This window comes from Mytilus galloprovincialis, chromosome 12 (genome assembly GCF_965363235.1).
Source record: "Mytilus galloprovincialis chromosome 12, xbMytGall1.hap1.1, whole genome shotgun sequence".
Taxonomy (NCBI): Eukaryota; Metazoa; Mollusca; class Bivalvia; order Mytilida; family Mytilidae; genus Mytilus; species Mytilus galloprovincialis.
In genome coordinates this window covers 47,694,666-47,719,815 of record NC_134849.1, presented here as the reverse complement: position 1 = coordinate 47,719,815, position 25,150 = coordinate 47,694,666, and the positions used below count along the sequence as shown (strand labels likewise).

At 32.7% G+C, this 25,150-nt stretch overlaps 1 protein-coding gene across 1 annotated transcript in view; it reads left to right on the top strand.

Annotated features, from left to right (window-relative positions):
- The window catches only part of LOC143054023 (uncharacterized), a 119,057-nt gene that overhangs the window by 80,370 nt on the left and 13,537 nt on the right, over nt 1–25,150 (top strand). The window contains exons 25-46 of the mRNA XM_076226867.1: nt 421–489; nt 891–1,100; nt 1,740–1,821; nt 2,898–3,109; nt 3,725–3,898; nt 4,589–4,722; nt 10,332–10,494; nt 11,785–11,940; nt 12,494–12,793; nt 13,413–13,592; nt 14,096–14,473; nt 14,698–14,898; nt 15,572–15,652; nt 17,032–17,211; nt 18,026–18,098; nt 18,669–18,889; nt 19,819–19,992; nt 20,498–20,631; nt 21,589–21,742; nt 22,796–22,942; nt 23,359–23,655; nt 24,238–24,417. Of these exons, the coding sequence (XP_076082982.1) occupies nt 421–489; nt 891–1,100; nt 1,740–1,821; nt 2,898–3,109; nt 3,725–3,898; nt 4,589–4,722; nt 10,332–10,494; nt 11,785–11,940; nt 12,494–12,793; nt 13,413–13,592; nt 14,096–14,473; nt 14,698–14,898; nt 15,572–15,652; nt 17,032–17,211; nt 18,026–18,098; nt 18,669–18,889; nt 19,819–19,992; nt 20,498–20,631; nt 21,589–21,742; nt 22,796–22,942; nt 23,359–23,655; nt 24,238–24,417 (3,900 nt within the window). The remainder of the gene's footprint in view (nt 1–420; nt 490–890; nt 1,101–1,739; nt 1,822–2,897; nt 3,110–3,724; nt 3,899–4,588; nt 4,723–10,331; nt 10,495–11,784; nt 11,941–12,493; nt 12,794–13,412; nt 13,593–14,095; nt 14,474–14,697; nt 14,899–15,571; nt 15,653–17,031; nt 17,212–18,025; nt 18,099–18,668; nt 18,890–19,818; nt 19,993–20,497; nt 20,632–21,588; nt 21,743–22,795; nt 22,943–23,358; nt 23,656–24,237; nt 24,418–25,150) is intronic.

Sequence of the window (25,150 nt, the reverse complement as noted above, 5' to 3'; positions counted from 1 at the left end):
AGACTAGAACATGACATTTTCCGCATTGGAAAGATTACTAATCAAAGAGAGCTAATGAGGGTCTTGAAATTGACCCAGGGTTGTTAGCAGAAGATAATGAAAATTTTATTTCATTATAACCCATTTTTCACCTCACCAATACTAACAAGATTTTTTCTTTATTTTCTCTTAACACTCAAACACTTTTGACAAATGGGTTAAGAAAAAAATATTTATCTTTGAGAGCAGAGTTTGATAGTATGTTTGATCATAACCAACCCGCCATACAATTTTGTTAGTAGATCGAAAGAAGTTCTAAATCTCATCATGAATGTTTTATGTATTATATAAGTGCAGCCAAACCGTCTCCCCATACAACATTTCCTTTAAAAATGTGCATGCTCCGTATGGATTGCTTTTAATTGGATTACATTTTTGTAGATTGTGAAGAGAACACCTATAACTACCAGGATGTGTCAACTTTGTCTCCTGTTGCTGATATAATACCAGGTAATCTAGATGTTGAGGATGCATTTTATGTTCATTGTACATACCCCGGTACATGACATACTAGGAAATGCTGCATAAAATAAATTAACACACTTAAATATTATTGGAAAAATTTAAGTTTGCAAATATTGTTTTCAGAAATTTGTACATGCTATCAGACGTGATAAATATGTCAAATTTGTACGAATTTTTGTAGTGAACTCTGTCTTCATCAAACATTTTAAATTTGAAACTACAGATTTTGTTTTGATTGCATGTGACTGTTCAGTTTTTACAGGTTAGATATTTTTACTGATTCCAGATTCAAGAGTTCAGTTTTAATATGTTTTTGGTTTACACAGATTTTTCTGTGCTTTGATAGAATTAAAAAATAAATATCTAAGAATGATTTTTTTTTATAGGAAACGCACTCCTTCTGGAAAGCGACATCCATATCATCACTTGCTGTGGTTTGATAAAAGACTGGACGATATACCCAGTTAATACTGGTACCCTGAAATTTATTGTATGGAGACCAGTAGAATGGAGTAGAGAGAAGTGGAACCAAGCAGGAGTATATGACTACAAAGATTTAAGAAAAGTTGTTGGTATTAACACAGTAGAAATTACAGGTAATTGTGGTTACTTGCAATTGGTTTTTATTACTAGGTATTTCTGTTGATATAACCTCACTTTTAGTTATCAATTATAGTCTGCACTTTTACTGATTTCAAATTACTTTTATTTTGCTTAATATGTATGTATCTGGCCTTTGTTAGTCTTGTATGATTTTTTATTTTAGTTTCTTGTGTATAATTCGGAGTTTAGTATGACGTCCATTATCTCTGTACTAGTATACATATTTTTAGGGGCCAGCTGAAGGACACCTACGGGTACGGGAATTCTCGCTACATTGAAGACCCATTGGTGGCCTTCGGCTGTTGTCTGCTCTATGGTCGGGTTGTTGTCGCTATGACACATTCCCCATTTCCTTTCTCAATTTTATATTCTATCATGATTATAACATTATGTCTTCAAATAAAATCGGACTTTTATTTCAGTAACTGTAGAAAGTAGTGCATGGCTTTGGACAACTTTACCTCATAGAATTTTGACTAATAAGAGAAAGCTGAGATTTAGTGCACCACACACTGATTATAAAACAAAAATGGGATGAAAGTCTGCTAAGAGTTGGAGAATACCAATCATTCCAATTGTACTTAAAAATTAGCGACTTTTGAACAGCAATTTTATCTTCAAATTCTTTTTAGGTGCTGATTTGAACAAAGTGTTTACATACACACCACCTGTTGAAGAGCGTATTGCTGTTGTAGCTGGGGATCGCATAGGAATGTATGTATTAAATAAACAGTCCTGATAAGTGTACCACTATAGGAGTGGAGACCTGCATAAAAAAGAGTCGAAAGATACTAAAGGGAAATATTCAAACTCATTAGTTTAAAATATACTGACATCGTCATGGCTAAAAGAGACAAACACAATATAAAACACTACATAAAAAACTAGAGACTGACATCAAGAACTGTACCTGATACTAGGGGTGATGTCAGAACTGTACCTGATACTAGGGGTGATATCAGAACTGTACCTGATACTAGGGGTGATATCAGAACTGTACCTGATACTAGGGGTGATATCAGAACTGTACCTGATACTAGGGGTGATATCAGAACTGTGCCTGATACTAGAGGTGACAACAAGAACTGTACCTGATACTAGGGGTGATATCAGAACTGTACCTGATACTAGGGGTGATATCAGAACTGTACCTAATACTAGGGGTGACAACAAGAACTGTACCTGATACTAGGGGTGACAACAAGACCTGTACCTGATACTAGGGGTGATATCAGACCTGTACCTGATACTAGGGGTGATATCAGACCTGTACCTGATACTAGGGGTGATATCAGAACTGTACCTGATACTTGGGGTGATGTCAGAACTGTACCTGATACTAGGGGTGATATCAGAACTGTACCTGATACTAGGGGTGATATCAGAACTGTTCCTGATACTAGGGGTGATACCAGGTGCTCCAGATGGGTGAGCAGTTTCTGTTCCACATGTGACACCTATGGGGTTGCTCATGTAATACAAACCAATTGATAAGAAAAATCTATAGGTCCCATTTTAGGGAAAGGGGGTGACTATTTCATTGAAACATATCTGTCGTCATCTATCATCTGCTTAAAGCAATTGCAGTGTGTATTCCCACTGTCCAGCCAATTGTCCCATCCATCTTTTAGTCCCAATATACATATTCTGAAATACTACTGTACAAATAAATGAAATTGACTTCTCATTTGACTCAATATTGTATAATAAAGTGAATGTTTTCTGAACAGCCCCAATGAAGTGTTACTGTATATTTTGTTTATGATTTGTCTTATAATTTTATTTGACAGTTTTGATGATGGAGGAAACATTATTGGACTAGATTCCTGTGATTCATCTTTTAATCCTTCTACTGATGATAATATAGACTATCGTATAAATTATTGTCCAGATATGACATATAAAACAACCATTGAAGATCCCATGGATGGTGATATTGTAGAATGGGCAGGAACACCAGTCTCTGATACTATTTATGCCATTGAATTTACCACTACTACAAGTAATTAGTTTGATATTTTTTTTGTGTTCATTTCCATAGTTTTTATTAATTATTAATTTGTACAATATTATATCAATCAATATTCAATTTTCTAAATGATTTCACTCTAATGTGAATCAGTAAGCTAAAACAGCATCTGCTTGTAAATTTTCCCAGGCCAAACAACTTGAAATGTCAGAAAAAGAAAAGTAAGTTACATTGGATTCATTATAACTTGTAGAAATTCAATTTTCATGGATTTTGCCTGGAATGGGGAAACCATTACCAAGAAGTTCAAATATTCTAAAGGAACATATGTTGACTTAAGCAAAACCATGAAATCAAATATGTATGCTTATGTAAATTATTAATTAGTACATTGTATTTAGTTATCAAAGGTACCAGGATTATAATTTAGTAAGCCAGACGGGCGTTTAGTCTACATATGACTCATCAGTGATGCTCATATCAAAATCTTTATAAAGCCAAACAAGTAAAAAGTTGAAGAGCATTGATGATTTTCCTTCCAGTCATAAATCCCTACTCCAGTAAGTTTAATTATAAGTTTAAACGTGGTTTATTATTATGTAATTTAGTTATCAGATTAATTAAGCCATGAAATCATTTTATTTTCAGACACAGAACCAGAGTTTGTGATGACTGAACTCAATGTTAGAGTAGAGGATCACAGGGCTATAGATATGTTTGTTATGAACTTCTACTTCAATGACTCAGACTATGGTGATAGATTCCTGGATATTCAGCCAGAGTACGATTCTGATGACTATTTTTATCTTGATACACAAGCAGGTATGTTACGTTAGTGAAAGAGGGGCAAATGATACCAGAGGGACTTTCAAACTCTTAAACCGAACTGACAATGCCATGCATATGGCTGGAAAAGAAAAAGACAAACAATAGTACACATAACACAACATAGAAAACTAAAGACTAACCAACACAAACCCAATAAAAAACTGAGCGTGAAAGTTTTTCTAGTAATAAAATTTAGTACTTTTATCCTGATGATTTTTTATTTCAAAACATGCATGGTTATAAAAATAAGATAGAAAACTGAAAGAAAATAGCAAAAAGTAATATCATTGATGTTAAAGAACAAAATCAAATGCTCCTAGCTGAACTATGATGATGAGCTGAGTTAGATCAACACAACTTTAGAAAATTTCAACACTGGAGATACTGCTTCTGAAATATTAACAAGAGGCAAAAGATACAAAGGGACATTGAAACTCTTACAAAGTAGAAAAATCTGACAGGTCAAAGACAAAAAACAAAAAGACCAACGAAAGTAAAAGGTGTCTGATGACCCAATCTTGTCTTCAAACATCGTTTTCACCGATGTTTGGTGTTAATTTACCATTGTTTATGGTAATGTATAGTGATACTGACTTAAAATATTTGAACATATGTACAAGTATTATAATCTTGAAAATAGCTTATTTAGTTAACACAAATCAGTGAAAATATTTTTAACTGCAGATTCTATCCATGTAAAAGCCATGTTGCCTCATACTGTGGGTACACATGAGGTGGAACATACATTTGTTGTTTGGGCTGAAGATTCCTGCTACAACAGGGTAACAGGAACTGTTACTATAACAACATATAATGTGGTAAGTTACCATAGATACATAGGAAGGGAACTGTTTATAACACAAGTTCACTGCAATACAGAATATAAATACTAGCTTGATAGTGCATTGTTTGGATCATGCAATGAAAATGTATAGAAACTAAATGTGAAACAAACAACAAACAATCAAATAGCAGAAAATTGTCACTCTGGCCAATGTCATGCACGTGAGGAAAAAATGAAAGTATTAATAAAATGATGCTTACATTGAACATCCATTAGCAAGTACTACATACAAATTGGACAATAACACCTTAGTGCTTATAAAGTATACCTTCCTATATTACTTTAAATTGACATGCAAACAGAATAACCAAACTCATCTAAAATGGAATATGAAGTCCTATTCCTTGGTATCTAACATTTTATGTCATTCTCTTTCTCCAACTTTAGAATATTAATTTTGAATTGTGTTTAAAATGTATCATTTTATATTATTTATTTTAATGTGTTCTCAACTAAAATTTGTAATTCTCATATGCTTAAAGAGAATTTTTTGACAATTTTTGAATTTTTAAGGTAAAATTATGTTGTATTCTACTAAATTTTTCAATGTCCAGAGAAAACGTTACGGCCATGTTTCATATTCGGAATATTTCTACTATATTGCATTTGTTTAAGTATCAATATATGCTCATTTTACCAAAAATTATACTGATTCATTTATTTCTATGAATAGTAGATGCTACATAATGAATTTTATTGGGTCTTAAAGATTATGGATGCTCTCTCGATTATATTAATAACTTTTGTAGTTGTGAAATTGTTTTGTATAAAAAGCACTTCTTATTTCTGTACATAGCATATTTCAAAAAAGTGTCTGCGGATAATGACGAAAAAGATTAAAATTGCATCTTCACCTTTGATAGATGCTGATGTAATTCTTTTAATTTCATATTGAATACCTCAACGTTTGGATGCTGGCTTCCAATTATTTATAGATTCTGGCATCCCAACATATCCGGAAACTGACATCCCAACGTATCTGGATGCTGGCATCCCAAAATATCCGGATGCTGGCATTCCAATATATCTGGATGCTGGCATCCCAAAATATCCGGATGCTGGCATCCCAATATATCTGGATGCTGGCATCTCAAAATATCCGGATGCTGGCATCCCAATATATCTGGATGCTGGCATCTTAAAATATCCGGATGCTGGCATCCCAATATATCTGGATGCTGGCATCCCAAAATATCCGGATGCTGGCATCCCAAAATATCCGGATGCTGGCATCCCAAAATATCGGGATGCTGGCATCTCAATATATCTGGATGCTGGCATCCCAAAATATCCGGATGCTGGCATCCCAAAATATCTGGATGCTGGCATCCCAAAATATCAGGATGCTAGCATCTCAATATATCTGGATGCTGACATACCATACCAAAATATAGGGATTCTGGCATGATGACATCAGGACTATAATTTTCAAATCTGATATGCTCATGTTTCGAATGTTCATAGAATTTTTTTTTTAAATAAGCTTAATGCAATTGCCAGCTGAAATCATATCAAGTTTAGTAGTTCCCAAGGCTTTCAGAAATCAACTGGACAAAATTAAAAAAAAATGCTGCTCATTTTGAATGGCATTTTATCAATCAAATGAATTTGCCCAATGACCATCAACCTTGGGAATGTCTGATTAACTAAGTCATTCAGGACAAACACTCTACAAAACGGATTGGTGACTGTACCTTTATTAAAATGCTAAATATGAGGTGCGTTATATTTAAACCTGCATAATAATTTTTGTTTTGTGTCTATGAGAAACCCCATTGGCATCCAATGTATAAATTAAGGAGATTTGTTTCCCGCAATTGCCTGTATACAATAAAACGTGTACCATAATGCAATATTTAAAAATAATCTATTATTGATACTAGTGCACAGTGTCTATGATCTGTACATACTGGATATTGTCAGTATCTCTGGACTTGCTGTATACTAGTACATCTTCCAATGAGTCAGTACATCATGTCAGGATCTTCTAGTACTTGAGCCTTTCATTTTATTAACAAAACTTACATTTTCTTTATTACAATCATTATTAAACTTATATCTTTTTTCTGTATTTTAATATTTCAATACCGGTATTTGTTAATCATTTAATCAAATCAGTTACACGAACTGGAACTTTCAAACTTTCTACTATCATGTATTGCTGGTAATCTGAAATCAGCTGGAATCACAAATGATCTGGTGCTGTTTGGATGATTCGTCGTCTGAGTTTAACCTGTCCAATAACTATAAAGTGTTGCGATACATTAATACACAACACATGAATAGTAACCAGAAAGGTGAAGCCACTTCTTTACAAATGCTGAAAAGAGAAATAATAATTATATGAAAGATTTTCAACAATAAATTTTCGTTGTAACATCACAACACTAGGGAACGAGAAAACGCATTATTATTCGAAGAAAACCTTCATTTAAACTTCTTTTAAATTAAGTTTTCCACACCAATATATGCCTGTTGTTAATATTCAAAACACATACATTTGACATATGAACCACTAGTTCAATTGGTTTTTTTTTATGGAACAACATCCAGGTCTATACTGTACATTATGAAAGGGAGAAAAGTGGTTTTTTTTTAGAAATACATCCTACATGTTGTTAGCGACTTTCGTGAAATTTAATTCCCATCTAAGGGATTTTTTTAATTTGTGTGTGTGTTTTTTTTTTAATTTTAGCCTAGTCCTGGAACACAAAACTCTTGTAGCGATATTTACATTTTCCTTAATTTTCGTATTTTCTTTTCATTCATTTTGCAAATTTGCTATATATATGCATTGCTTTTATTATCAAGCTTCCACCGAGCTTCGTTTAAAAAAAAAGAAATAAATCACGAAAATATCAGCTTAAAATCATTTATGAAAAGATGACTCCGAGGCATATTTGTAAGACTAGCTTGACCCATAAAACTATACATGTAACCTATTATTATTAATTCTTGCCAGTGAGCTAAGTACAAAATGTATATATATTAGAGTTAATTTATTTTGAAATCGGCAAATCTGTTATGTAGGATAAGCGTTTCTTTCTTTTAAAACATAGTATTTCAAATTTTACATTCAATCTAATTCATATATGACTATGCAGTATGAGTTTTGTTCATTGTTTGAGGCCATATGCTGACATTTAATTGTAAACTGCTTAGTCATATTAGTGCTATATTATTTGGTCTCAGTCCGGTGGAGAGTTGTCTCATTAGCAATCATACCATTACTCAGATATTACTCGGACTTCAAACGGCTGTTTTGCAAGACAAGCTAGGCCCATGAGCGTAGGAAGTCAAGACTCAGAGTAATCTCGGACGGGCACAAGTTAACTGGTCTTAGACCCTTGCAAAAAAGGCAATCAACACATTCAATTTTCTAGACCGAAAATTAATCTGAAATTAAGTTTTTCATACTTTATTTTTCTTGAACTCAAAGGACTCTTACCAGTGATGCATTTTAATGGTTTTCTTATAGGTTGTCTATAGGGGTAAACAAATTAATTTTGCGGACCCAATATTTTTACTGGCCATGGCCATATTGATGGTGGTTAATCGTCTCGGTGGGGTTTATGTCGATCATATATTTTTTGTCAAAACTATTCATAACATCATGAAAAAGTACATATTTCCATAAGGCAAAATAAAAAAAAATATATGTGTATTTCCTATTTCCATACCTACCCTAATATAGACATAGTCTTCCTTCAAGTTTTTTGGTAATTTGGCACTAAGCACTGTTACAGTCATAATTTCTCTCTCATAGACTCGATGTAAAAAAAAAAGGTAAAAACTCTCATAGTCATATTGAAGTATGTCTGTCTTGGAGGCTCATCGCTACCATAGGCGGATCCAGCCCCCCTCCTTTTTCGTGTGAAAACATTTGGTTTATTATACAGGTAAACACTAAAAGATGACTTTAGCGGGTCCCTTTGTTATGGCAGTCAGTGCCCCCCCCCCCCAAATCCCATTTATAGAAAGTTCTGGAATCACCATTGGCTACCACAAACGGATCGAAGTGCACCCTCCCCGACGACATGGGAGAATCCGGCGACTGACATTAATCATTGTTGCCAAACCATTTAAGCCTGTAATTTTCCCTCTGGAAGTAATCAGAATTATATTATCCGGCTGGCGTATCCACTTGGGCGTATCAAGATATTGCTCGGACTTCAAACAGCTATTTTGCAAGACAAGCTACATGTAGGCCCATGAGCGTAGGACGTCAGAGTATAAATCTCGGACGGGCACAAGTCAAATCGTCTCCTATAGAAAAATTCGACATCTGATAATATGTATATGAAACCATTACAGACATACAGTTGTAGAGTTGAGTAGGATATTCCTTACGAATGGCTAAATCTGAGAAATCTCTGACTACGAAGTGCATGTAAAATATAAGAAAATCTACTGTGTCTTACCTGTATGAGTAGCGTTCTATTGCGTATATGTTTCTGTTATATCAAAATGATAATAAATTGCGGCATACTGGCCAAAGAAGTGTTTTTCGTCCTTCCCCTTGCGTCCATTTCGCCGATTTTAAACATTCTTTTTACATGACGTCATGCGGGTGGGATTTGCCGCAATTAGCGTAGAAAAATAGTGCAAGCACTTTCAGTATTAAAAACATTAGAAAAACTAATAAATAAGAGAATATTAAAAGGGTTACCTGTTTTAATTACTTTTCAAAAAATATTTACATCGGTATAAGTAATTCTTGAGATTTGATTTCTTATCATGTTTACTGTCTCTGCATGAATCTCTACGCATGATGGTAAAGCACCTCTTACGTCATAATATCCCTGACGTCATTAGATAACATGTTGGGAGGAAAACAACGAACGGATTTTTGTTGTTGTTTTATTTTTTGCATTACACAAAATTATGCATTGGAGTACATCTATAGAAATTCGGCCAACAGTATATCAAACAGAACTTTTAGGATTACTGCATTCGGATATTTTGCGATGTCTGCACTCCTACAGTTTTGGATGCCAGCATCCAGCTTTTTCGGGATGCCAGCATCCCAATATAACGGGATGCCAGCATCTCAATATAACGGGATGCCAGCATCCCAATATGACTGGATGCCAGCATCCCAATAAAACGGGATGCCAGCATCCCAAAATAACGGGATGACAGCATCTCAGTAAAACGGGATGCCAGCATCCCAATATGACTGGATGCCAGCATCCCAATAAAACGGGATGCCAGCATTTCAATAAATAGGAAATCCAGCATCCCCAAAAAATAAAAAAATATTTAAAAAAAAATATATGCAAAACTAGCATCCTAGTAAAAGTAAGATGCTCCAGTACATTATTATTTTAACAGCAGCATCTACATCAAATTTTAATGCTGGAAGCATCTAAAATCAAACAGACAGCATATGTACTATAAAAAGATGCTACCTTATACAAAATATGAAAGCAATTAAAAAATTGAGAAATACTTTGACAAATTATTCAAAATTAGCATCTTTTCATTGACATATGCTATTTCCTAGTTATTTCACGGAATGTATGACAAAAACTGTACATGAGAATTTGAAATTTTAGTTGAGAACGCATTTTTTGTATGTAGCCTCCAGATTTCCCAAATCTGCCAGAGAGTGTATATATTGATGATATCCAAACAGGAGGGTTATATACTTTTGAATATATAGATTATTCTAATGGTGGTGATCCAATTAGTTGTGATATATCTAGTACAGAGCCAGCAACTTCAAATATGTTCTATCTCGATGGTAAGTATTGCTAAGCAACTACAAATATGGTCTATATTGATGGTAAGTATTGCTAAGCAACTACAAATATGGTCTATATTGATGGTAAGTATTGCTAAGCAACTACAAATATGGTCTATCTCGATGGTAAGTATTGCTAAGCAACTACAAATATGGTCTATCTTGATGATAAGTATTGCTTAGCAACTACAAATATGGTATATCTTGATGGTAAGTATTGTTTAGCAACTACAAATATGGTCTATCTTGATGGTAAGTATTGCTTAGCAACTACAAATATGGTATATCTTGATGGTAACTATTGCTTAGCAATTACAAATATGGTATATCTTGATAGTAAGTATTGCTAAGCAACTACATATATGGTCTATCTTGATGGTAAGTATTGCTTAGCAACTACAAATATGGTCTATCTTGATGGTAAGAATTGCTAAGCAACTACAAATATGGTCTATCTTGATGGTAAGTATTGCTAAGCAACTACAAATATGGTCTATCTTGATGGTAAGTATTGCTAAGCAAATACAAATATGGTATATCTTGATGGTAAGTATTGCTAAGCAACTACAAATATGGTCTATCTTGATGGTAAGTATTGCTAAGCAACTACAAATATGTTCTATCTCGATGGTAAGTATTGCTAAGCAACTTCAAATATGGTATATCTTGATGGTAAGTATTGCTAAACAACTACAAATATGGTCTATCTTGATAAGCAAATACAAATATGGTCTATCTTGATGGTAAGTATTGCTAAGCAACTACAAATATGGTCTATCTTGATGGTAAGTATTGCTTAGCAGATACAAATATGGTCTATCTTGATGGTAAGTATTGCTAAGCAACTACAAATATGGTCTATCTTGATGGTAAGTATTGCTAAGCAACTACAAATATGGTCTATCTTGATGGTAAGTATTGCTAAGCAACTACAAATATGTTGTATCTTGATGGTAAGTATTGCTAAGCAACTTCAAATATGTTCTATATTGATGGCAATACTTAGATAGCGCAAATACACATATTATGTTCCATCTTGATAGTATGTATTGCTTAGCAACTATACATAAATATGTTCCATCTTGATGGCAAATATTGCTTATCAACAGAATTTATGTTTTATCTTGATGGCAAGTATTGATTACCAATAGAATAGTTATTTGAATGTAAATAGTAGTTGCATAGTTCTACCTTTTGAATTTATTACTTGTTAAGATAGATATTATTACTGTATAATTATATCTTTTTGAAAAGAGATCAATATCTTCCATGTTTTGCTCTTGTTTGTAGGAGAAACCATCACTCTACATAATTCTGCCTCTTTGAATAAAGCTGTTAGTGATGAATATCTGATTCATCTGTCATGCTTTGATGGAACAGATTACGGAATAAGTAATGTCACATTTATGATTAGAAGAAACATTACAGAGGAAGGATTACCAGAAGGTAAGGAAGATAAATATGCTTAAGTATGTACAGACAATACAGTAAGGAAGTTATAAGTTGTGATCAAGACTTCCACAATGTAATGAAAAAAATATCTGGCTTGTATTTTTGTATGCCAGAATAGTGTTTCCTCTACAAAAGTATCGGTGATGCTTGAATCTTAGAGGTTGAAAGGCTTGATAAAGTATCAAGTAGGAGAGCAATAAGGGCTAAAAATTCAGATATGTTTTGTCAAACACATGTTTAGCAATAAACATGGAAAATAAATCTTAGATTGAAGCTTTTATTTTGTTAGCTTTGGACAGAAACAACATTTAGTTGCCCTTTAAGGGACAAGCTGATAAAAATTTAGTAAACTTGCCTTTGAGTGGTATTAGACAACAATCATGCTGTCCAAAAACCAAGTGATGACACACAAAAATCAAGCTCTTAAAGAGACAATGTAACTTAAATTACAAAACAAATCACACTCTTCTTAAACTGCAGATCAATGTACAGTCTTGTATTCATTTTAAATAAATACTTTGAAACCTACATTTTTCTTCTTTTGCAGTGTATTACTATACTAACACTACAGAATGGCTGGAACTCTCATTGTCATGTGTAGAGGAAAATGAAGCCTATGAGACATACCCTGGGTACAATCCACCTACAGATCCATACATTGTTATCGATTCTGTACATTATATGTTTTACAACCATGAATGTAACCATATTGATGCCCATGGAGTCCAAGATAAATGTGACAATCGGACACAGTGTGCATTTAATGTAACCAATTCAAACATTCAAAGTTCCTGTGGTACTGGGGACAGTGGTATTGCTGGTTTATACACCATCCATCACTGTATTAGTAAGTAGTCTAAAAGGTATTGCTGGTTTATATACCATCGATCACTATATATTAGTAAGTAGTCTATTTTATCTATACAGTTTAATGTATTTTGAAGGTACCTAAAGCATCGTCACAAAACAAATATGGGTTATATGTCAGTAAAATAGCAACACTTAAATCAGAATACAAGTCACCACACAAAAGCATGAACTCAGGAAACTATTTATTAAACAGAGATAAGTTGTCAATAGCCTCAAATTGATTGAAATCCAGACTTTTTCAAGTCAGATAGTAACAAAAACCTATGATATTCATGCATGCACTGGAACTATAAAAAGGTTGTAGTGACAGTAAGTTTCTTAAAGCATCTGTAATAGAACATGAATTTTATTCAAAATTGTCAACCTGCTGAATAAGAAAGTCAAGATTAACTGTACGACTAAACAACATGATATACTAAGCTTCAAATGTTCACAGCAGGTTTTGAAAAATGACAGAGTTTTACTCATGGGTATTCAAATTGGAGCTGCGAGAACATCAAAGTAATTGTGAACATACTTGAATCTAAAATGAGTGTTTTTTCCTGAAGATGGAGATGTGTGGTGACAATTGGTCTAATGTATTACTTTGTTAATAGAGGATGGCGGCTGGACTACCTGGGGTGAATGGGGTGACTGTGATAGGACATGCAGTGGAGGATGGAGACGCAGAGAAAGGAACTTTACAAATCCAACTCCAAATTATCACAGTAAAAGAGAAGTGTATGAGGATGACATCCATTACGACATGCAGAGATGTAACTTACACGACTGTCCATGTAAGTATATTCACATTTAATGTTTCTGGAATATCCTGCACTATATATATAGTCACATATGTAAACAAATATATGTGATTATTGTTTCTAAAATATTCTAATAAACACTATGACTGTGACTGTCATATAATTAAACACTATGACTGTGACTGTCATATAATTGAGAGGTTTGCCATTTTATAAAGGACTTTCCATGTCTTTACTTATGTTGAATATTTTTCCGGCCAATATTTCATTATAATCTTGCTAGCTAGCACATGTAACATAGTATAAGTATACAGTACAATATCAATTATTAGATTATTTAATTATTTTCTCGATTCAAATGATTAAGCCTCACATTAGATGAATTGATAAGATTTGGCTTATATTTCAGCCAATGTATAGTGTTGCTAAATTTTTATTGTCTTAATTGATATTAATGCTGATGTGCTGAGGTTAATGCGGTTTAAAATAGAAATAATAGCAATTGTATCAGCTGAAAATAAAACTACTTCTTTTAGATTCTGGTGATACCTGTAGATTATTCAACTTTGAACCTGTATGTAACAGTTATGATACTAAGGGATATGTGACAATATTACATGCTAACTATACGTATGGTTGTGCCTGGAACTATAACACCAAGGACGTGTGGCATGATGTTACATCAATCTTCCAAGGTTACTGTAATGACCATTATGACTGTGTGGAGATGGTCAGTGATGATAACATTGTATTCTGTAGCACAGATTATGCCCATGAATCTTATCATAACTTTACTGATACCTACATGTGTGGTGAGACAGGATGGACAGAATGTGAACGTACTAATACCTCAATGATGAACCATCGATACCTGTCATACTGTGGTATTGTCTATTGGGAATACAACTGTACAAGTAAGTATGGGGAATTTTATACAAAAAATTCTATCGTGAAATTAATCTTTTCAAATCACAATATGCACCCTGAAAAATTTACTTTTACTTGAGGATGGCTATTTGTCTTGGTTTTGTAACAAATAATTTGGTGTTTTCTGTTTAAATTTTTAATATAAATAACAAAATTGGTTATGTAGTGAAATGGTACTTGACTACAAATAGTCTTTTTATTCTGTTTGCAGTACCACAGTGGGCATACTGGTCTGAATGGACAGGTTGTTCTGTTTCATGTGGGAGAGGACAACAGACTCGACAAAGGTTGTGTGATAATGAATTTGACACCAAAGATGGCTACAGACAAAGATGTAACCAGCCAGGTTCAGAATTACACCATATTGAGACAAGAGACTGTCCTTTGAAGGGTGTACATGATTTCTGTCCTTGTGAGTATATCAACTTTGTAATTCCCATCTTAGTTTTCACATGATAGAGATTTTTCCTGTATTATTTTAAGTTATTTAGTTTCTGCCTTTACTTATTGTTGTACATTTGTTCAGTTCATTCAAATTTTAGCCTGAACATATTGGGTTATATGCTTATATAAAAGATTCATGACAACCAATTGCAACACCTTTCCTACTGTAAGTTTCTATTTAAGTAATAGATCTGGTGTAATGGTCAACACTTGTATAGTTACATACTACACTTAAGGTAGCCAAATGGTGTAGAATGTTATTATTTAATTGATATTTTACAATTAAGCTGGAAAATTCAGTATAAAATTTTCCTCTTATACATATTTTGAAATGCATAAATACATAACTATATCTGTGTCTTACTTGAATCTCTTGCCTCTCACCGAGTCAGTGGCACAGTATTATACCCCACACAAAATAGCTACGGAAGTTCACCTGTATCCACAAAATCAAACAAAAGTGGTATCCAACGAATAATAATGAATCCACAGTACAGATAGTTATAACTAAATCTTTTAAGGCAAAAAAGTTATATGTTTTGGCTATGTAGGAATAAAACACTGAGGAAACTTTGTGTAGAAAAGGTAGGTTTAAAAATGATTAATACAGAATTTTTGGTAAATATACAATTTTTTTTCAGATTGTGGTGTTGGTACAACATACAATACCTACTCCACTCTAAGTAGTAGCTTAGGTTCTTACCAAACAGAAACATTAGCAGGTTTGTATTATTCTTACTTAACTTAAGAAGAATGCAGGCTATTTTCATTGTTCATGACTTATGCTGTCATAGTGAACTTTTGTCTATGGACAATTTTATCAATATGTACAAAACTTGGCCTGAATTATTCGCAGGGGTCCTTTGTAATTTTTGGACTTCTTAATGAAATTACTAATTAGGAGATAACTGAATTGTATTTTAATCTTGGCCTTCGTTAAACATAGATTTTACTGTCGCAAATTAAGTTTACATAGCGACGCGCAGCACATTAAAATACTATTTAATGAATATTTTGGCATAAATTTACATGAATTAAAAGTCCGCGAAACTGTTGGCAAACATAAACACTGGACATATTTATACCTTACTCTTCGGAATGGTATCAACGTTGACAAAAGGAAGATTTTAAGGCTCAAAATGTGACTTTCATGTTTATTTTGTGAGAAATTACATACCAAAATAATCTTTATTTAAAATGGTGTCTTTCTTAGTTCTGGACTAATAGAACGTGGACTTTACTCCAGGCCTTCATAATATTTTTCAACGTCCAATTAAAATTATCGTTATAAACGAATTGCATTAGAATGTCAGTTAATATGTTTCATGGTTCATTGGTCAATGATATATTTTCATAATTTTTATAAGATTATTGAATACTATGAGCAGCATGCAGGTCAACTACATTTAGTGTATTGATTGCATGATGTTAAGGTGTACATGTCTGTGTTCCCTGGTTCATATGACCATGACCTCATTATCATAGAACTGATGTTAAGTTTATGTTGTGTCGTTGTTCTCCTTTTATATTTAATGCGTTTCCCTCAGTTTTAGTTTGTAACCCAGATTTTTTTTTCTCTATCGATTTATGAGTTTCGTACAGCGGTATCCTACTGTTGCCTTTATTTATGTGATACTTGTGTTAAAAACTTCATGTTACAGTAAAACAGTGGAGACATTTCAGAGTGTGCATCTGATTAATTAATAAATAACAAGTTCAGTTAAAGACTATGGTGGACTGTTGAAGTTTCAAATAGTTCAATTACAGGTGTATTTTGCATTTTTCATGATTTCCTATTGACTGAGAATAATCAAGTGAAAAAGTATTTTTTTAGCAATTGCCATTTTCATTTTTAAGTACAATACTCGTTCAAGTGCTGGTTTTGTGAAATAGAATAAAGTAATTGCTTTGAATTTGTAGACTGGTCGTATTATAATTGTCTTCAGTGTTAACGCATATTTATAAACCTACATATGCCATTTCTGGTACCGCTGTCAACAATATATTAATTTAAATCATAAAAGGGTAGTAAAGTTTTAAATAGGAAAACAATTGATAAAACTGGTTGTAGAATTTCAGAGATTTTTTTTTTCACTTTAAGGAAATGCTTATCTCCTATTGAGTGATATTGATGAGATATCATGCTGTGGGAAGATCAGTCAGTGGAAAATAATGGCCAAGAACACAGGATGGATCAAGTTTATTGTATGGAGGAAAACTAGACATCCGGGAGAAAATCATCTATATGAAGTGGTTGGTTCTGTAAAAGAATATGTGCCAGGTATGTAAATTATTTCAACAAATTTATAACATTTGGAAGTTTACACATCATTTTCAACTTCGAAAGGTAAAAATCTATATAACAAATGACTGTATTTTTAATGTGTAAGTTCAAGTGTATTGGAATACAACATCTCCATTCCCCTTTAGATTTTTACTCTAGAAAATACATTGTAAGTGTTTTCTTTCCCAGCATGATTATTGTGCAAATAATTATACATACAAATAATTTTTTTCTCAAAAAGAAAAAAAAAAAACTGAAATGAAATGAAACTATTTAATGTTATTTAAGAGTTCAAAAACAAAATAAAGCTATGAAAATCCGACAGTTTGTGCTTTCTATTATACATTTTAAATACTACAGATGTAACAAATTAAGTACAGTTTCTTGAGTTGTTGTTAAGATTACTTTTCCAGTAAAATTAATTGAAATAAATTTATCTAGCATTAAATCTATGAAGCATTTTCTTAAGTCACAGGTATTAATCTTGCATTACAAATTATTCTTTTCAGTACCCTTTATTTGCGGTAAAATGGTGAACAAAGTATAATTACTGTACTAAAAATTAAATAATAAAATACTAAACTCCCAAGAAAATAAGAAAACACAAAGTCTTTAATCAAATGGTAATATCAAAAGCTCAAACACATCAAACGAATTCATAACAACTGTAATATTACTAATTTTCTTCCTTGACTTTATGTATTACAAGTACCAAGGGCCAATACCATTTACCATACTAATACATACATATTAATAATATGTGTAAATGCTTGTTATTTTTCTGTTGAATTTTATTTACTTAATTTTACAGGTGTTGGGTACAGAGTATTTAACCAACCACTGTCTTCACAGATAACTATAATTCCTGGAGATTTTATTGGAGTGTATGTTTTAATTATATCTAATATAGAAAAACAAAGATTGGGGAAACCTTCCATGACACAAAATCAGTATATGTACAGCAAAAACCACAATAAAAGCAAAGAAACTGCACTTTTATTGCTGGTCTTCATCTATATGCTAAACATAGAAAACATATTAATTTATTGAATAAATTACAAACTTGACACAATTATTTTGTTGTTTAATTCAGTTAATCTGTACAATGATACCATGAATATGACTTCCCTGAGAAAAGAGGCAGTGATCAACTGCTTTGTATCACCTTCTCATAAAAGAGTAATTGTGCTGATTTTGACCTTTTTTACTGTTGTTTTATTTACACTATAGAACAATTTGTTATTATTTTGTTCTTGTAAAATGATGAAATTTAATTGATATAAGTATGTTATCTTATAAACTACAAATTGTTACAAAATACAAAAATCATATTATCTGAAAAATGAGATCTACTTCCATATAAGTACTTTTAAAACTGTGGTCATATATATAATACTCCTGGTTGTATTGGCTAATCAGAGTACATGTAGTAAGAATTATTTAACCTATTGTAGATATGATTATGGTAATAATATCATTGGTTATGATAATTGTGATTCTACTTATGACCCTTCCACTGATGACCATATTGACTGGAGAAAGAATTTATGTCCTACTGATACTTACAAAATGACAACTACTGAACCTGTGGATGGAAATCTTGTAGAGTGGAATACTACAGAATTAACACCTATCAAGGATAAAGTATATGCCATTCGTTATGTCACAACTACAAGTAAGTTCAAAAGAGGGATGGGGTTTTCACTGTGGTGAAAATTGCAACCCATTGATATATTTCAAATATCAAAGAAGGGATTCATTAATATCAGGCCCATGTCTGTGTGTGCCTTCATATAGGAAGTGACCATGACCCTTAGTTAAAACAGTTGTAGTTTACAGATATTGTGTTCAATTTTTCATGAATAAAAATCACTTATTAGTCTCCTACCAAAGAAGTAAAAGGAGTACCTTTTGGATTATAATACAATAACCCAAGAGTTAATTGGTTATGATTACTAACCAAAATAGGGGCAGCAGAAAAAAAATGAAAACAAATTTTGGCAATGGCGGGTATCATTTGACGATGGCAGAAGATAATTTAACAATGGTTTGGATATTTGACGTTGGCGGATGATATTTTCATGATGGCTAGCTGCCATCATAAAACCGGTCATGGAGATCCCTGCTGCATTATAATGTTTTTATGCCCCACCTACGATAGTAGAGGGGCATTATGTTTTCTGGTCTGTGCCTCCGTTCGTCTGTGCGTCCGTCTGTGCGTCCGTCCGTTCGCTTCAGGTTAAAGTTTTTGGTCAAGGTAGTTTTTGAAGAAGTTGAAGTCCAATCAACTTGAAACTTAGTACACATGTTCCCCATGATATGATCTTTCTAATTTTAATGCCAAATTATAGTTTTGACCCCAACTTCATGGTCCACTGAACATAGAAAATGATAGTGCGAGTGGGTCATCCGTGTACTATGGACACATTCTTGTTAGAATTTCATAACAATGTATTTTGTATAGAAAGTGTTGTTCACTGCACTGTACATTCTATTGAAAATGAACATTCCTCTTTGTAATAGAAAGTGTTATGCTCCTCTTAGAACATTAAAATACAGAACTTACAGTTATTTTTAAATCTTTTGATTGTTTATCTATTGTAGACAAAAACCCAACCTATACTATGCCTATATACAGTGTATCAATACCAGATTACACAGCCATTGATGAGCATGTTATTGACCTGTATTTCACTGATAATGATTATGCTGACTTTTGGCAAAATGCTGAAGGCATGTTTGACAACCATGATTACTTCTATTATGACTCAACTAAAGGTATGTGACATAGTCAAGTAAAGGTATGTGACATTGTCGGTCATGACTACTTCCTCTATGATCTGATTTAAAGAATATGAAGATACCTGGAAAGATGATGTAACCAAGATTACTTGTGCTTTAACTTATATTAACAAAAATAATGTGTTCTGAATGGGGAACTGACAAATGTGCTAATAGATGACATAACAAAACATTGATATAAGTTGAACCTGAACATCAAGTTTCAGCCTCGAAGTTTCTCTTTAGTCATACAACTTGATATTCATAAGAACCCCAAATTATCAGAAAAAAATCCGACCTGATTTTATATAATTACCGGTACAGCATTGTTTTGCTTAATGGTATAACAACCACTGTCATCTTCATTAAAAAAATTACAAATAAACCAAAGGACACGATAAAAAATATAAAGATTCTTGTGAATAAGATTACATCTGCTATAATGAAATATTATGAAAAAAAAGCTTATTTCATAAAGATTAAAAACTTAATTGGATTTCAGAAAGCATACATGTAAAGACCAAATTGTTTCATGAAGTTGGACAAAAGTTCCACTACTACAAATACACAGTGTGGGCTGAAGATTCGTGCTATAACAAAGTAACAGGGACAGTTACCATAACAACATACAACTGGGTAGGTTTTGTTTTCAAAACAAAATACAACTGAGAAGATATCCTTTATATGCAATGTTCACAAGAGCATTTAATTATTCATTAGATTTTCTGTTGCTTCATTAAAGTGTTTTTGCATATAACTTTTGTGTTATTAACTGATTGTTGATGTATATTCACTGTTATGGGAAAGGCTGTGGAATATTTCTGTTACAAAACACAAAACAGCATTTAAACTTTTTGATTACACCCTGATTGGAACTGAAACAGGGCCTTCGTCAATTGAGACATGCATGCGTCCCACCAGACTGTCAAATTAGCGGCTGCATTTTTGACAAACATGTTTGAAATTTAAAGTCATATGAAACGAGTCATTGGTGAAAAATAATGTTTATCCAATTCTTGAACCAATGCATGTATATATCATAAACTTAGTCCTCTGTGCACGATTTTATAATTAATTACGAAAATATATTGTATAATCGTCAATTTTTTTCTCTCTGTCTGTTATGTTTTAACAAATATGGCAGCTTATTAAAATCCGATTTTAAGCCGATGTTTACCGATTGTCAACTTATAGTAAACAATCAACAAAAAGCATGGGTATTTAGCACTTGTTTAACATGTACAATCAGATAATTGTTTATTTTTATGACAGATCAATGCGTATTGCAAACACCGCATTTTCACGAGGAGGGTCACGCTGAGGTCACTATGCATACGGAAAATATATCGGCGAATTGCGGAAGCAAGAAATTAAAAATTAGTAAACTTCTTCTAAATGTGGACAAATTAAAGAATTTTCCTCAGAAAAAAGTTTATATACATAAGTTGTGTAATGAAAACTATCCATTTAGTTATGAAAAACATATGCATGATTTTTTTTAATTTGAGGTTTCATATGACTTTAATTAGAAGGAGATGTCATATTTTCTTGATGTTTGGATGTTTTTAATCAGATATGTTGTTCTTTTTCCAGCCTCCAGTTTTTAATGACTTGCCAGGAGCAGTAAACATATCAGAATTACAATGGGGAGGAGAGGTATATACATTTAACCTCACAGATCCAGACGAGGACGTCATCACTTGGGATATGACAGTTAGTCCATCCACCAACTTCTTCTATATGGAAAGCAAGTATTATATTGTGTTTGATGTCATATATTTAAAGGTTTACTAAGGCTCTAGGCTCAGTTCACAAATAGGATAAAGTGGGATATACATCACTATTACAGCAACCTAACAGCACACTGACTATAGAAAAGACCAGTAGTTTTCAACAAGTCTATACCAGATATCATACACTTTCAGTCTGCATGAACTAGTTGAAAAATAAATGCAGATTTACAGCTACTTATAAAGATCTGCTATGAACAAAAACAAATTATGAAAGGTTAAAGATATGAACAATGGCAACCCATAACAAGCTTCCTGAATTGGAAAGGCATATGTACAGGAGTGTAAGGGATGAAAATATAAGTTTTTCAAGAAATTCTACTTATCTTTTTAAAACTATATCCTTGATATATGAAGACACAAAACATATGTACAAGTGAAACAAAAAAGATAGGGGTTTTAACATTAGGGTTGTCCCTTAAATCATAAAGTCACACTTAAAATTGATTCCGATATCACTTTCAAGCAAACATAACAGGATCATCTTTATCATTGAATCTGTGTCCTTTAATTTTAAATGAGATATCAGGACATAATCAGGTAGCTCACATGTTGGATTTTACCATAATGGAGCAAGATATAAAGTACTGTATCAATGAATGCTGTGGGTTTCTGAGAGCAAACTCAAGTAATGTAATCTGTTGATATATATCAATCATTTTTTGATATCTGTGTTCATGAATTTTCCTTAAAATCACAATTACAATGTGCGATACTTGAATTAAATTTGCATACAGATTTCATGAATTTTCTTAATGAAATATGTATACACAAAGATACAGAAAGGTGTGTGAGATCTTTGATTGTAGAAAGATTAATAATTTTTAAAAATTAAGGTCTATAGGTCACTTTAATACCTTTTTCTAAATTTCAGGTGACACAAAGTCACACTCATAGCAGGAAGGAGACCATCCAAGGTGTTGGTCAGAATGGCGATGTGTTTGGTTCAATTGACCTTTCGTCTTCTCTCCTATACAGTTGAATCTTTAATTCATTATGGTATTTTACAGATATGACAATCTATTTGTATGGCTGGGCTGACCTGGACTATGATACTGTTAGTCAGTATGTGATCACAATAACAGCGAACGATGGGACAGACACCACAGTATCTACACTGACTGTAGATCTCATTGAGCACATTGTTCTCTATCCAAGTAAGTATTTCTATGGAGATATTGTTTGCATGTTTATTAGACAAATTATTATGAATATTGCATGTAAATTGGATAAACTTGAAATTCTTATGAATAAATGTTAAGTAGATGTGAGAATTTTTCTGCAAAAATTGCTAGGCAGCACTTTGTGCAAAGACAACGTATTGCCATCCCAAAATTAATTATATTAGTAACTGTATTTGTAGAGATGACTTTATTAATTTTAAATTTAACAATTGCAGATACATTTTATGTTCTCTTCCTCACATACCAGGAAGAATACTCTCAAATTTTGAATTGGTCATTAAAGGAAAAACATGCATTACTATTAATTATTCCTTAATTTTGTACTTTTGAATAATAATTATTTTCTAAACTTCAATATTGATATGATTAAATTTTATTTTACACAACAGCTTACTATGAGTATACATCACGAGAAGGCCAGGTAGCCTCTATATCCTGTATGGTTGAACATGAAGAATCCTATACATACCCAGACTATATAGAACCTCTAAAGGTCTACATCATAATTGACAATGTTACCTATAACTACGAACCACATTATGGCTGCCTACATAACTTGACATATGGGGTCAAGGACATGTGTGATAACAAAACTGACTGTTCCTTCGATGTGACTAATGCCAATGTAGCCAGTCAGTGTGGTACTGAAGGAGAAGCCAATTTATGGATACGTTACCATTGTGTTAGTAAGTATGAGGTTGATAGATTACGTTTATATCTGAGACTTACTAGTTTAATGTAGATACTCATTTTAAGTTTTTACCTGGCATATGTGGGGAAATGTTCATAGGTTTAATGTTTATTTTTTAAGCTGCTGCAAACAAAGCAGTTGTTTATTTCTGTGTCATTCTGGTCTCTTGTGGAGAGTTGTCTCATTGGCAATCATACCACATCTTCTTTTTTTATATAAATAAAATAAGAAAAAATGCTCAACTGTAAATTGTCAATAATGACGTTCTGAGTCTTGGATGAATGCTATCTTTTGTCAGAAACTGGGATAGAAGTTTTATCTCAGTTGAAATCTATTGATCACATGTTTGAAGATATAGCATGACCAGCCATAAGTTGAGGGTAATTGAAAATGGAGTCATTAAGTTATCAATGATGTTCAAAAAAATATTAGTCATTTACTTACAGGGTACAATTGAAGGAAGAAATTATTTTATTTTGTAGTCTGTTTGGGATATCTTGTAGAAAAAGGTTGGATGATTTCAGAATCCCTGTACAATTTAAAGTATTTGAAATTATAAAGAAATATATATTAACAGGAGATGCAGGTTGGACAACATGGAACAACTGGCATGATTGTACTCGTACTTGTGGTGGAGGTTATAGGGTTAGACACAGGAACTGTAGCAACCCCACATGGAATTATTTTGGTAGTCCTAAAGATTGTGAGGACAGTATACCAGAAGAATGGGAGAGATGTAACACACATACCTGTGAATGTAAGTTATCCAACAGGGAATTAATTATGTTTGGAGGATACCAATATTATTTAGATATACCATATATAATCCAGGGCTTCCAAAAAATATTTATGACAGCCGTACATTTTTGTCTTATCCGGATTTTAGTCCTATAAAAGGCAACTATAGATATCAGTTTGACTTGATTTTTAACATAAGTTCGATGTTTTGCCGCTAACTGTTAAATTGACAGTGCACAAATTACAGTGTGCAACATCAGAGTATTAATATCTGTCTAAGACTCTTTATTTGTGCAAAATAACGCTGTCAATAACTTCACTTTTGTTTGTTTTTACTTTTCCTATTACGGGATGTCTACTTGATGGTAAAACATGGACCACAGACGAATACGTAAAATCTGTGTATGTTTTTAAAGCACGATTGAGTTTAAAACAGATCTTTCTATGTGTTTTTCTACAGGAAAAGACTCGACCGTTAGATATAGTTATCAATGGTATATTTAGCATTTTTGAAAAATTCAGATGCATAATTTAATCTCGCATCCGTGCATATGCACATGAGTGTACTAGGTCAAACAATGGTGGACCTAACGATTTTTCTTTTAAAACCTTTATTATTACTTTTTTAAATTTTAATCAAATCATATTTAAATACTGCTGCCCAAAAGGAAAAGGATAAGGCCCTAAATGGAACTCTTTTCTAGCTAAATTTCAAATTAGGATTAATGACCAATATTTATAACCCGGAAAGC